Source organism: Papaver somniferum, chromosome 7 (genome assembly GCF_003573695.1).
Source record: "Papaver somniferum cultivar HN1 chromosome 7, ASM357369v1, whole genome shotgun sequence".
NCBI classification, from domain to species: domain Eukaryota; kingdom Viridiplantae; phylum Streptophyta; class Magnoliopsida; order Ranunculales; family Papaveraceae; genus Papaver; species Papaver somniferum.
The window spans coordinates 202,288,198-202,303,566 of NC_039364.1; the positions used below are offsets into that span (position 1 = coordinate 202,288,198).

At 36.7% G+C, this 15,369-nt stretch overlaps 1 protein-coding gene across 1 annotated transcript; it reads right to left on the reverse strand.

The window, feature by feature from the left end:
• Window positions 1–14,083: 14,083 nt before the first annotated feature.
• Window positions 14,084–14,875, reverse strand: LOC113295820 (ATP-dependent DNA helicase PIF1-like). Its single transcript, XM_026544151.1, has one exon. It carries the CDS (start codon window positions 14,873–14,875, stop codon window positions 14,084–14,086), a length of 792 nt encoding a protein of 263 aa, XP_026399936.1.
• Window positions 14,876–15,369: the final 494 nt, after the last annotated feature.

A 15,369-nucleotide genomic window follows, 5' to 3' on the forward strand; every position in this document is an offset into this window, starting at 1 on the left:
GGTAAAAGGGATAAGAGGCTGCGAAAAAACTGGTTGTTGTTAAGACCGGATGGGAGGAGCCAACCTTGTATGGTAGAGGTACGCCTCCTTGAAGGGGAAACCAGGGGAAGATAAGGGCGGCACCCTCCATTAGGGAGATGATAAGTATCTTAAGACGCAAATGTCATGAGGCTTTTTACTCGCAAGGGTATTAAGGCTTGTCATATTTGTGCGACAATCCTGAAGAGGCAATAGTACTAAAGAGAAAGATAAGACGAGATCAATGGGTTTTCGCATGAAAGTGCGAAGACGTCCTGCGATTTCGTCGCACGACGACAATGTCATGGGGATTTATTTTCGCAAGAATATTTAGGCCTATCATATTGTCGCAACAATCCTAAAGAGGAAATAATACAAAAGAAAAAAATTAAGGCAAGATCAATGGGTTTTTGCATGAAAATGCAAGGACGTCCTGCGATTTTGTCGCAATAACAAGAGGTGGCATAATAAGACCTTTAATTAGGAAGGCAAAATAAGACCACATGACAAAACAAAATATTTATAAGTATTCATGACAGATCATTTCTCGCAAGAAAGATAATGAGAGGCAAGTATGGGAATCAGTAAACAAGAGGCATTATCTTTCTCGCCAGCAAAATATTAAAAGAGAAAATTAATTCCAAAGTTGGCTGGAGAATATTATTCGCAAGAAAAAATAAAGATGAAACAATTCAAGAAGATAGAACTAGATAAGAAACTCTTCGCCAATGTTCTCATTATCGCCAGCCTTTTCTTCATTTCGATTCTGATCTTCACCAACAATAATTTCTTTGAGAGGAACTTCTTTTTCGCCGCCATCTTGATTATCGCCAACAATTACTTATTTAGAAGGGATTTCTTTTTCGCTTCCATCTTGATTAGCACCAGCAGTTGCTTCCTTAGAAGGGTTCTCTTCTTCATCTTCCAAAGGATTATTCTCTCCACCACTTTCGTAATCATAATCACTGTCAGCAGGACGAGGAATTTCATCATCATATACTTCCAAAGGTTTGATTGATGTAGGAGGAAGAGATTTGGACAATAAAATATCATTCACAAGAACTTCAGCCCGGAGATGAACTTGACGAAGAAGTGCTCTCTGATGATTCCTATCTTGAATATCCTTAAAGTAAGCAAGATAATCAAGTCTTCTTTCTGCTCGGTCGCGAGAACCAGTAAGGGAAGAGACGAGTAGTGCATTTTCTTTGCGAATTTTGGCATATTTATCCTCCAAAACAGAAATGGAGGAATGAAGATTTTTCTCAGACTCCGCGAAAAGTAGAATACAAAATTTCAGTAAGATGAAGAACTCAAAAAGATATGACAAAGAAAAGATAGTTAAGGCAGTCAAACTATTATGACTACCTTCCTTTTGCGAAATAAGGTGTTGAATCAAGGTCAGACAATTATTCTCCCAACGGTTCATCGCATCATCAAATTTATCTCCAACTAAACCTTTAAGTCGAGATTGAAGATTTTTCTCTTTAGAAATAAGAAAGGCATTTTTCTTCGCAAGTGAAGAATACGATTCTTCTAATTTTTCTTCTCAAGTGAAGAATACGATTATTCTAATTTGGAATATTGTTCTTTAAATTGGTTCGCCTTTACACTTAGATCTATTCTACCTTGAATGAGTGTATCTCTTTCAGCGATAGATGACTCTGTTACTTCTTTAAGTTCATTTCTTAAGGAGCGAAGAGATTGTTCTTGGTCATCACATACTTTCTGAAGGATGCTAAGTTGTTGCGAAGATATCGCCATCTTGTTTAAACAAGTTCGCTTCTCTTGAGATAGAGTTTTATTCTCATCTGATAAAGTTTCCATCCCAAGATTAGCTTTAGTTAAAGAATAAGAGAGGCGAGATATTTCATTACTTAATAAATTTTTCCTCTGAACTAATTGGGTATTTTCATGGGTAAGATTATTTATATGATCAACAGAATATGAATAGAGGTTATCTAATTGGTTATATTGATCTGTCAAAATCTCTTTATCAACACGGGCTTCTTCAACAGCAGATTCAAATTGATATCTCTCCATTATTCGTTTCTGGTTTAAGGCTTAACATGGGAAAAAGGGATTTCAAGGACAATTAAATATGGAAAGGATAAAATCATTAAAAAGTCAAATTGAAGACACAGATAAGAAAATCATACCTCTCAGTTCATCATTTTTCTTGCGAAGACTGTCGCGATCCAGCGAAACATTCTGAAGCTTTTGATTTTCGAGACGAAGAGCATTACACTCTAAAGTCATCATTTGGAGATTCTTATTCAAGGTTTCAATCTCTTTTTCAAAAGATGTTTGCGAAGCAGCTCTGTCAGAGCCAAAATACTTACTCAGAATTTCGCAAACACCAGACTTGACAGGATCAATGGGAGACTTCTTAACATCATCTAGAACCTCAGACAAAACTTTGAAATCAATATTTAAAGGAAGAGGCTCAGGTAGAGAATTGGCAATGATAGAAGATTGGGAAACATTATCAATAGGAGGAGAAGAAATTTCATTCACAGAAGGATTAATAAGGGGGGTTTCAATCACTGAAAGATCAGTTGAAGGGATGAAATCTGAGGCAACCTTTTCGCGAATTGGAGATAATGGTTTAACTTTCGAAGATGTCGCAGGAGATTTTGAAGGGATAAGTAAGTGAAAGGGAACAGAGGTTTCAACGATTTTGAGGTGACGAGATTTCTTGAGAGGTTTGTTGGCATCCTTATCACCCTGCGAATCACAATCTAGATAAAAAACAGAGGCAACAATATTGTTATTAGAAAAGAATAATGTTTCTTACCACCTTCTGATCCGCAGACTTTATTTTGTTTACAACAACCTTATGCTGCAATTTGAAAATATTAGGGTTCTGAACCGTAAATTTGGTGTTGGAGGCGTTTATGCTGAAATAACAACAGTATGGGAATCACATAAACAACATCAGTAAACAAGATCAGTTTCAGCAAAACCCATAAAAAAAAACTAACCTCGATGAATCCATGGAAAACACCAGCAGGAAGATTAAGTCGTAAAAATTAATAAAAAAGAAAATTACGAATGATGAAGATCTACAGAGGGAACAGTATGGAGACGAAGAAAGAATTAGATTGAAAGAAGAAGAAAGAAGAAAGAGTTGCAATGGCGGAATTTGCAGAAGAACGATGAAGTTGCAGAGAAAATAAAAATAGAGAAAGAAAGAGTATATATAGAGGAATTTTTTTTCGAGAAGATAAACACGATTAATGCGAAAAGACGTGAGCGGTTAAAAAGCAGCAGTTACAAAAGACGTGTCAAGAAACAGATGGGAGAAAGGATATGTGTGATAAATGCAGAATATGAAGTGATGGATAACTGCGGCATTTCTCACATCATTCTCTACTTCGAAGAGAATATATGAGAAGAGGCAAGATGTAGTATCAGAATCTCGCAGCAATAATGCCTCAGCGAAATTCTTAACAACACAACAGTGTCGCAGAACAACTTCAGAAATGACATAATAAACGACGTCAGCTAAATCATGAGAAAAATGTGATGGTCCTGCGAAAATTAGGGAGTTTGCGAGAATGTCGCAAGCCATATCCGAAAATAAAGGACAGATTAGCTGTCATCCACTATGTATTTCCCTATAAATAGTCATTTGGTTGTAAAGAAAAAATGAGAGATCATTTTTGAGTGAGAAACAAGTAAATAGGATAGAGAAAATTTAGAGCATTGGTTATTCTTGATTCCTTTATCTTTTCTCGTAAGATTGTTCAAAGATTCATCAATAAAATTAAGTTTGTTAATCCAAAAATGAGTTGAATGTTAATGAAATCTTGTGAGGGGTGTAGTGTAGGATTTCCTGCAACTACACCTTGCAAACAAAAGATTTTAACCTACCTTCCATCAATAATTGACAATATAGGCTTAACTTTTGTATTTGTCAAAAGTCCATTCATTCTTTTTCAATACATGCATATCGACTTACGAAAGACTTTACTTTGGACAAGATATGGGACGGTCAAGTTCATGGATGTAAACACACAAATCCCATAACATTATTGCAATATATAAAACCATAAAGATTAATACTGCAAAAATCATCTTCCAAACAGATTTAGAATTTAAACCAATAAATCTAAAAACATGAAGATGAAAACGTTGGACATAGCTATGTGTAATCACAATAATGGCTATTCCACACTCTAGTTATTCTTCTAATAAAAACAAGAAAAATAGAAGATTTACTAGACAATAAGAACACAAATTACTCATCTTCCTCCTCATCGGAGACACTCCAAGATGCTTGAATTGTGTTCAATTCTTCCTTGATCTCGGGAAACTTCGTTGCAACCAAATACAATTGTTCTTGGACACACTTCACCCTTGAATCGGCCTTACACACACCCTTATGAATTTTTTGAAGAATACTCAAAGTGGTAGGGTCACAATCGTTAAGTGAAGCATCTCTTTGTCTTTTGCACACATTCTCCCTTATGCGTCTGAAGGTACATGGACGAACTGGTTTGGGAACTCCGAGAGAGTTTCCAATCGAATCAAGACCACGATCACGACAAATTTTTCCAATCAAGCAAGGGTAACCTAACATCTTGATGGGTGAAGTCATCGAAGTCATTTGATAAATGATAAAACCACAAATATCGAGACTTTGAACACCCGAATCAAGAAAATAGACTAATTCCGCAAACTCATGACTCCACCAAAAGTTCTCAATTGTGGAGGGACAAATATTGGGGATACCAAGTTTCCCAAATTCCAACAACGGGATACTAAGATCATTAGTAGTAAATTTTCCTTGATTCCAAGATACCTTCTTGCCACAAATCCCAAGAGAGATTTCGTCACATGATGGACGTTCTTCACTTGATCTAGGAAGACGAACGTTTCCCAACGGAATGTTGGTAATCCTTGAAATTAATTCTCCATCAACAAGAAATCTTTCTCTATTTACCATGGATTTGAATTCCATCTTATCAAGATCAACATCATGAATATTGGCATAGAAAATTCTTATGAGAGAATCAAAACCTTGACCATGACCATCAAAGATATTTCCAAGCTTGAATTTTTTGAAGCAAGCTAAATCCTCTTCATGCCCACTAGATAGATCCAATTTCTTTTCTAGAATAAAACCTTTAGATGAAATCCTTTCAAAAATTCTAGCACAAGAATCATCCACAAACCTAATCCTAAGAGAATTTTGGTCACAAGGAAAATCCATGCTAGAGGTATTTGAGCTTTTGGAGCTTCTTTTTGAGCTCTTAGAATTCATCATGAGATCTAAGAAATTGAAAGGAACAAGAGGAATTTACTTACTTGGAGTGAAACTTGAACACCCTTTCTTTCAATTTCTCCAACGAGGCTTCAATAAAGGAAAACACAAAACCCTAGAGGCTCACGTACGCGAACTGGTGATGAAGAATGAGAGGGTGCGCGAACTTCTTCTTTATAAGACCAAAAATGGGCTTGGACCCGTTTGTGAACCGCGACCCACACAAGGAAAGTGGGGTTTTCTTTTTTTACAACAAAGGTTATGCATCCTGTGACAACACACTTTGTGAGAGACGATGGATGCAGTAGAAAGCTTTATTTGGTATTCTAACAAAGAATAAGAAAACTGTACACTATTTAAACCATTTCTTTCCCCATTCCAAGATATATACAAATGGGGTAGTGCCAAGCTTGTTACCAAGAGGCATAATGTGCAGAGGAATTCTCATGCAACATTTCTGGTTGATATGTGTGAATAGTCCCCGTTGTGTAATCAAAATAATGATGATAATCATTGCAGTCATAGCTTTCTATCCTTTGTTTAATCTGGTTAGAAGGAATATTCTTCCGATTCCTAGGTTGTACAGTATTGTTAGGTTTAACATATACAAAACCCTTTTCAGAATGATTCTTAGACTTAACAGAATTAAGTTTTTCTAAGAGATTAAAAACGCCTTCGAATGCTCTGAATAGATCTTTGTCAATTGATCCATTATGATAGTATTCCTCAAAGAGATCAAGAGTTAATCTAGTGAGGGGTCCATATCCTTGAGCGTGACGAACGTTTTCTCAATCTTTCCTTCTTTTTATTTTTTTCCTTTAGATTGATACTTATCATCTAAATCTTCCTTTTTAGATGAAGAGAGACTATCATGAGAACCCAGAGGTTTTGACCATAATAATCTTGAAGCAATCTTTAAGGATTTCTGGCGTGCGTTACAGATGCCAACAACAAGTTTTCCAAAGAAATTTCCCATGGGACAATTTTTAAGGAACAAACAAACACAAACTTGTTAGGTTTAAAGTGTTTGCCTGCTCTGATACCAATTGAAAAAGTGGGGGTACAACAAGTATATCAAAGATAATCAACTAGACAGTCAGATTCAGTCTAGATAAAAAGTATATCAAAGATTTTATATCTCAATCTCTCGATTTGATATATACTCAAGTAAATAGAAATCTGCGAGTCTTTATCAAATACTAGAGAGATAACTTGGATGGTACCAAAGGCCAATATCCAAGTGTCAATCAATTTAAATCAACAACCAAAAGGTCGGATATATTAATTGATTGAACAACGCACAACCTGTAATATTTCAATTATATAACAAAATATAATGCAGAAAAGAAATAACACAGACACCATAATTTTGTTAACGAGGAAACCGCAAATGCAGAAAAATCTCGGGACCTAGTCCGGATTGAACACACATTGTATTAAGCTACTACAGACACTAGCCTACTCCAAATTAACTTCGGTCAGGACTGTAGTTGAACCCCAATCAATCTCACACTGATCCAAGGTACAGTTATGCTCCTACGCTTCTGATCCCAGCAGGATGCTACGTACTTGATTCTCTTAGCTGATCTCACCCACAACTAAGAGTTGCTACGACCCAAAGTCGAAGACTTTAATAAACAAATCTGTATCACACAGAAAAGTCTACGGTAATAGATAAATCCGTCTCCCACGAATATACCTACGAGTTTTGTTCCGTCTTTTGATAAATCAAGGTGAACATGAACCAATCAATAAACCGGTCTTATATTCCCGAAGAACATCCTAGTATTATTGATCACCTCACAATAATCTTAATCGACGCAGCGAAAAAAAATTTGTGGAATCACAAACGATGAGACAAAGTTTTTTTGATTACTTTTCTATCTAGCCTATCGGAGATATAAAATCTCGAGCCAATTATTACAATCGTACTCGTAACGATAGAAGATGCAAGATCATATCACACAACTACAAGAAAAGTAGTATCGGTCTAGCTTCACAATCCCAATGAAGACTTTAAGTCGTTAACCTGGTTTAGAAGAAGAAACCAAAGGTTAAAGGAGAATCGACTCTAGCTATGCAACTAGTATCACACGTAAGGTGTGGGGATTAGGTTTCCCAGTTGCTAGAGTTAGCCATATGATTACTTTCATATCAACCATATTCGTCTTCACCATAACTAGTTCAAATGACTCAAATGAACTAGTTAGAGAGTTTTTCAATTGCTTAGATCTTATGTAACTACACAAGACACAATCGAATCAAAAACGGTTTGATTCACTCGAATCGGTTCATGAACTTTATAGCCACGGTTTGCAAACACATCCCTTAGTTTAAATAAACATGAGTTCAAGAACAACCGGTTTTAGATATAACCTGCTCAAGTTCGCGGACTGGGTTCGCGGACTTAAGCTCATGGAAGGAGTTCACAAACTCCAACAGAAATTCTCGGGTCGAGAACTTCCGCCAGTTCGCGGACTTTTCTCACGCCACTTCCATTTCTCTTGATCAACAAAGTTCTCAAACTTTGGTTCAAGGAATAAGGACTTATACATATATGTGTTTCCACAACAATGCTTATATCCTACCAATGGTTATGTAATCTAAACTCTCATTTCAATCATTGAAACATTCCCAGAGGACGGATATAGCCGTTATTCACAGACCATTTTTCGTCAGAGAAATTTTCGAAGTGATTGAAACATAACATGACTTTTGTCACTAGGTAAAAGATGAATTCGGCTAAAGCGAAAGCTTACCAACACATTTTTCGAGAAATAGATAGGCGAGATAAACTCGGCTCGAAATAACAAATGTGCATAATGAAAGTCTATATATCAAAACGACTTTTGTTTCAAGAGTAGGAGATAGAATAGATAGACTTTTGAGTGACAGATAAGTTCAAGTCTCCACATACCTTTTAGTCGATGAAGATCCACCAGTTCTTTGAGTAGTCCTTCGTCTTGTATGATGATTTCCATGGAGTTCTTGATCTCAAATACACTTTCTATCCTAGTTTGAGACCTTTTGCTATGTAGGCTATAAATCAAGACTTATAGTTTTGATCACTAACATTGACAAACATGCTTGAGATAGCAACGCATGCGAGTTCGACCGAGCAATGCTCTAACAAATCTTATATCAGAAGAGAAGATTCTCAAACATAAACAAACTAGGTGCAATCAAAGTTCAACAACCATTAATCAATCAAATCAATCGAAAACTAATAATAAACTGCAATTATCTAGTTTCCCACCAACGGTACTCGTAGACCTTCCCAATCCCAAAGAAGTCTTTAAAACGAGCGGTCGTAAGAGATTTCGCCTAATTAGGATACTTTCCTCTCCGAATAGACGGCTCTACCAGTAACAACACAACTAGGTAGTTTTGCTGGATCTAAGGATAAGTTTGCTCGAAATGCAAACTTCAATATTTATAGACCAAGGAAGTTTGGACATCAAGGAATTTCCAAAACCAAAAATATTCTCAATATATGCAATATATTTGCAAATTCGGTTTTTATAATTCCTGGAAATGCTCTGTCTAATTATTGACCGAAATCTCAGTAGAAAATCTCCAATTAGTAAATGCACATTATCAATTTTTATTTTCTAAAGATATGCATTTTAATTGCTGGAAATTAAAAGCATATAAAACTAAAAACCTTAATTAAAAGATTCTCAATTTATTTCGATCCGGGATTCTCCTTTAGTTATTAAGGAATATCTTTGAACAATAAAAAATAAGAGTTATTGTACATGTTCAAAGTATGTCGGCATCTTTACTTTGTATATCCTTTTTCATATTTACAATCTTGGAACCAATTTGCCACACTTCCAAACGAGTTTAGAATTGGTTCATCTGACTTCCAAGAACTATGTGATTGATCAAAAACATTCAATCACCATTCATGGGTTTAACCGTTCTACCAAAACAAGTTTCGGTTCTACCTCCAAGTGGCTACTAGGATCGGTCACATTAGTTTCCAAAACATTGTTAACTAAGTACCAGGATCGGTTACCACTTATTTATGGTACTTACTTGTGATCGGATGCACAAGTTATAAAATCGGTTACACCAATTACTAAAACTTGTTAACCTACTACAAGGATCGATTACACATCTTGTGATTAGTCCCAACCAAGTTCTAGGATCGGTTACCCAATGACTAGGAATGGTCACACTAATTACAAATATCGATCGTACCATCTCAGGTGATTACTTAAGATTGGTTTCACTAATAAAAGTCATACCAATACAAAAGTCAGGCATTGTGAATAGTTTTACCAACATACATAAACAAGTTATGAGCGTTTATACTAAACACACATATTGGTAATCCAAAGATTTGCAACGAATAACAATACCAATAAGCCTAGCGATTTCCCTTTCGGTTCATAAAAAAAGTTTATGAATTGTACTTCCTTTAAACGAATGTAAAAAATTGTTTCCTATGACGAAATCTTCACCTATACCCATACACATAATCACAATAGCATTAATACAATTATGTCGATGTCTTATGTACGAAGTTCAAAAGATAGATGTTATATTTCGTATTGTAATTCCTTAATACTATGTCTGACTAGAGTATAATCATTCACAGCTTCGCAGTTATGTTTTCAATATGTACGACTTGAAACATACGTTAGGAAGGAAACAATTCAAGTCAAATATTACTAACCCCAAGAGGAAGGGTGATGTCGTCATTGTAGCTCTTTACTTCTTCACATCTTCAAGTCTTCACGGAATACTTGTAAGTCTCATATCCTAGTAACTTTCTAGCTAACCTATACGAAGTTGACTCTAGTAAATAATCAAGCGACTCTTTAAATGAGTTTTGATTCACTAAAATATGACAACCAAACTTGATATACCAACGCTTGGTGGGTTCAACCGAGCTATGCTCTAACACATTTCTTATAGGTTGGATCGCATCAAACACAAATTGTTAGATTTTTTCGTGTTAACCTGTCTCTCATACCAATTGAAAAGATGAGGGTACCCAAATATACCACAATATTTTTGTTTTCAACCTATAAGTCCTCTTACTGAAAGTGATCGTGTATGGACAGAATCGAGACAATACAACTAATCGGTATTCACACTTTGTGTGATTGTCTATGAATACGAGATCGAGATAATACAACTAGCAAAGTGTGATACTTGATAATAGGTTCAGACTTAACCAAACTCTATAGGATCACTATCAAGTATATCAGAGTTAACGTTTGTGTGATTTACTTTAGATTATATAAACAAATATAATTGCGGAAAACAAAAGTAAATCACACAACAAGATTTTGTTAACGAGGAAAACTGCAAGTGCAAAATGATAAGCACGTAAGTGCAACATTTTTACTCTCATATTTACACTAACTAGGACTCGTATTTTGCTAATAATACTGTTTTAAGTCATTTGTAGGAATTACAAGGAAATCCAATCACCGAAACGATAAATGGCTAAAGAGAAGCGGAATTAGCATTTGTGACGCACGATACTAAAGAGACGGCTGAATTAGTATTGGCTTTCCTTTGTAATTTACTTGTGATGGTCGCAACACCAAAGCCCACTCAAGATCAAAACATATTTCAGAAAATGAGTAATTTTTCCTTCATTTTGGTCAAGCACGTGAAGGCACTGAAGGGTTAGAAGATAAGTGGGACGTGGCACCATTTCCTTCACACATTTCATCCCTTATCAAGCAAGTGGTGTTCTCATCTTCAGAGAACATTTTGAGCAGCGATTTTGTAGCAAGCACGAGAAAAGAAAATGATACAGAGATGGATTGAGTTTGAGGGAAAAGAGATGAGGTTAACTGGTGATGTTCTCTGTTGTATCTCGGTCAATTGAGGCTGGTCGATCTAATGTTCTACAACAGCAACGGTGTGGGTTTCATATGATCTGAAATTGGGCATAAGTGAAGCATTTTCATGGCAGGAACTGAGAGTTTATAGAGTGGTATTGAATGACGATTTGGGGGTCCTGTGGTTAATTTATTGGAGTCTGTGGCGTGAATAATTGATTTTTATTTCAATCAATTGAAGAAGGCTTGATACGGGTGATGGCTGGATGGGTTTAATTGAAGATCTTGAGGCGTCGATTGTGCTCAACGGATGATTGCATGCAACTTTGGTTCTTGTACAACAGCAATGGATTATTAATGGCAGAAATCAGTGACGGCAACATATCTGGGGGTTCATTCCATCAACACCATTGATGGCTGATTTAATAGAAAGCAGTGGTGTTGTTTTTGTTACCTCGAATGTGTTTGTTTCATTGGTTGGATTCGAACTGAAGTGCAAATTGGTTCCAGTGAATTGTATAGCTGAATGGAAGATGGTTGTTGTGGTGATTATTTCGTAATATCTTCAATGGGGATATCGATTATTCTAATGGCTGAATACTTTCGAGGCAGTAAAAATGGTGATTACTGTGGGTTGAACTGAAATTAGCCGAGGTAATGAATGGCAGCGAGTTCTCAAGCTGGTGTTGGTCGAGATATAGGCAGCTGGTGAATCAAATAGAAGGCTTAGAGTTCAATTAAAAGCTGATACACAGATTCAAATTGGGGTTGTTTTGCTGGTGGAGATTGAACTGAGGCTGCTGCACAGTTGCACTGGGTTTGGTCGATATGGAGAGGAAAGCGGAGCTGGTGCTACAGACATGAGTCTAATGCTTGAGAAAATGTCGCAACGGAATCAACCAGGTGCAGGTGGTGCCTAGATGGACAGAGCCGTGAATAGGGTTTGTTGTTTATCGTTTTCTCTTGCTATGACTTGTTAAACCATTGTTAGGGTGAAAGGATGAACTTGTAGGCTAGATCATTTGTGTTTATGAACAAGAATTTCTTTAAATCAAAAGCTTAATTTTCTGTTTGAGTATCTCATATTTGTGGATTGTTCTTATAAATCTTTTCATGTTTTATGCAAAGTATACCACATAGGTAAGTTATAGACAATCCCATTGAGACCTGATTCACATTATATTTATGAACATTCTTCTACTTTGTATGCCAAGTATATATAGTGATTAGGGTTCTACTTTTAGGTCGCGATCAAACAATCTCTCGTCGATTATTATCAATAGTTCTTATTATCAATAGTTCTTAAAGAAATATCATCCATGTATTAGTTGTTGTGTGTCGCCGTTTTACATGAGTAATATCGAGACTCTCGTGATAAAACACAAGTAATCATAACTTGCCATAAAACACAAGTAATCATAACTTGCAACGGATCCTTAACCTGTTCTCATCTCGCTCGACACTTTAATAGTTTAGTTTGCATTTTATTTTCTTAGTACAACATCGGAAAATTTCCACTTGAATTAATTTTGATTAGGAAGTTATTGTATTAGTTAGAAGTAGTTTAGAACACTCCTTGTGGGAACAAACCACATTTGTTGTTGTCTATTTGTTGTTGTCTACAATTCGGACACCGTGCACTTGCGGTAAAATAAAGTCGGTTATCTGACCCATCACAGAATAATTTCGGGACCTAGTCCAGAATTGAATGTTCTCAGTGTAATGACCGTCCCTCCACCGATACTGTCCCCACTTAGCCACTGCGGTTATCCGGCAATGTGGGGTTTTCAATGGGAATCGTTGCGGTAATCCAACAGTAACTTCTCGGGAGGTCACCCATCCCAGGATTGTTCCCGCCCGAGCACGCTTAACTGCAGAGTTTTCTGCCAACTCTGGAACCAATTGTGCTGAAAATGCCTCGGTGTTAGGGAAGGACAAACCATTACTTAAATTCCATTGGAGCCGTCCTCAACTCCGGAATATATACACAATCCCAGATCTCAGACGTTCCCTGCTACTCATGAGACAAGCACCTGGACCAACCCCGTCCAGCGTACCTTCCCACCCTCGGCAGGTGAACCGTCGTCGGCTCTGATACCATTTGTTAAACTCGGTCAACAAAATCCCTATTAACTGACGTGAGCTAATTAACTAAGGAAATGACTTATCCTACAATTAAGTTTATTCCTTCCGATAATAAAAGCAACAATCAATGGCTGAGAGACATGTGTCAAAACAATCAAGATTATTTTGTTCATAATCCACGTTAAGCTAGTCTAGGGAATTAGGGGTCCCATTTTTTGTATAGCCTTCCTTATTATTAAGTTTAAGAAAATATTTCACCCAATGAAAACAAGGCAAGTAGCCATATTTCTTATTATTTTATTATTATACTAGAAATAACCCGTGCCGTAACGGCACGACATTGGAAAGGTACAAAATTTTATGATAATAATTTTAATAATTATCACAAATCATCCTAAGACTTAAGTCGACTCGTAAGAACTGGTCGCTACGAAAACTCTAAACATTTTTCATCAGAATAATTAAGAAATGAAAACATTTTTATTTAATTTATAGTTTTTTAAAAAGATATGAATTAAATGATACTTTTTGATTAAAAATCACGTAAACCGTCTTATTATGCGGTCCCCAATGGTTGCATATCTTTGATAAAATCATTATGTGGAATCCTCATCCAATTGAGGCGGTGTCATGATGTTTACTGCTATATGTAACAATATAGAACCCTTACTCTGAGATGACAAAAGAGGCCATAGAGCTTAACTATCATCCAGTAATAGAAGGAAAAGAAAACTTAATCGTCATCGAAATATTAAAAAAAGAAAACTAAAAAAAACAATGAACGTCTAAAAAATAAGAAACTGAAATCAACGTTTAATTAGATGGTTCAAGACATTAATATCTCCATAACCCAGCCACTTCCGTTGGTGTTGCCACGCCCAGCCATGTATTTAGTTACTCTTCCTCCTCAGAGTAGCAGCACCTCTGGATAGACTACATTCCCCGTCCTATGGTTGGTTTCCTCTTCAGACAGTAATATCTTGATTTGGCGTACTGTGGTGCATCTTGATAAGGCGACATACAGTTGTCCGTGTCCGAAAACACTGTTCCTTAAATCGATTCCAACATACTTGACTGATTGTCCCTGCGATTTGTTGATCGTCATCGCAAATGCTAGGCGTATTGGGAATTGCCTCCTTGTCATATGCACATGGACTCCAAAACATGGACTTAATGATATTCTCGGAATGAAAACACGGGTACCTTGTTTATCTCCCGTTAATATGGTTGCCTCAATCACATGAGGTGCAAACGTCTCGACCCTTAGTCTGGTTCCATTACATAAACCATTCTTAGGGTCTATATTCCTCAGCATCATCACTGGACAGCCCACTTTTAGGTTCAATCTGAATGGTGGCAATCCAGAGCAGTTCTGATTATTGAGGACCTCACTCGGACAACCGGAATTCCCTACTGCTCGTTTCTCTATATTCTCATTCATCTTGTCAGCGGCGATGTAAGTCTGTGCCCGGCCTGTGTAAATACTCAGTATCTCATCGTTTATTCTACTCACCTCCTCATTCCGCGGGGACAATATCGTTCTCTCCGTCAGATACTTGGTAGATGGGCTTTTGTTGTCTTGTAGACCGGGATAGATCTCCGATATCAGTTCCTTTATATCCCTGCACTTTTTAATCGTCGACGGTAATTCCACCGACTCCTCCGGGATTTTGTTGTCTTGGAGAGTCAGTTCAAGCATGCGGGATTCTAGGCAATTGGGTTTCTTCAAAGTCTGGATGCTGGTCAAACTTGTCAGTACTCCAACAACATTTGTGAAAAAATAACAAACCAAAATTAGGCTAAAAAGGAAGGTTTTTCCTGTTTCCCATCCCCAATTGTTCTATTTCCCATTCACATAAAATTCTATCCCCAATAATTCTATATACCACCCATATAAATTTTAATGTATCTTAAATACCATCTCTTGACTTTTTATTTACACCCAACAATGAAATCACCCAACAACTAAAAAAACCCGATTGACGGACACTTACCATATCCACCACCGGCCACTAAATCTTCTTCCCACCTCCACAGCCTGTATCGACACTGATCCAGCAATGGTAGCATGCCATAATATTTGATGGTAACCAAATTAAGCACGGTGCTGGTATACACAAGAGTTTATTTAAGACACTTGGGTTCATAGATCTGTAGAGAGGATACACAATCATTACAGGGTTAATCATGGGT

Bases quoted from the DNA above. Each gene is read 5' to 3' on its own strand.
- LOC113295820 (XM_026544151.1), bottom strand. From the start codon at position 14,875: ATGCTTGAACTGACTCTCCAAGACAACAAAATCCCGGAGGAGTCGGTG.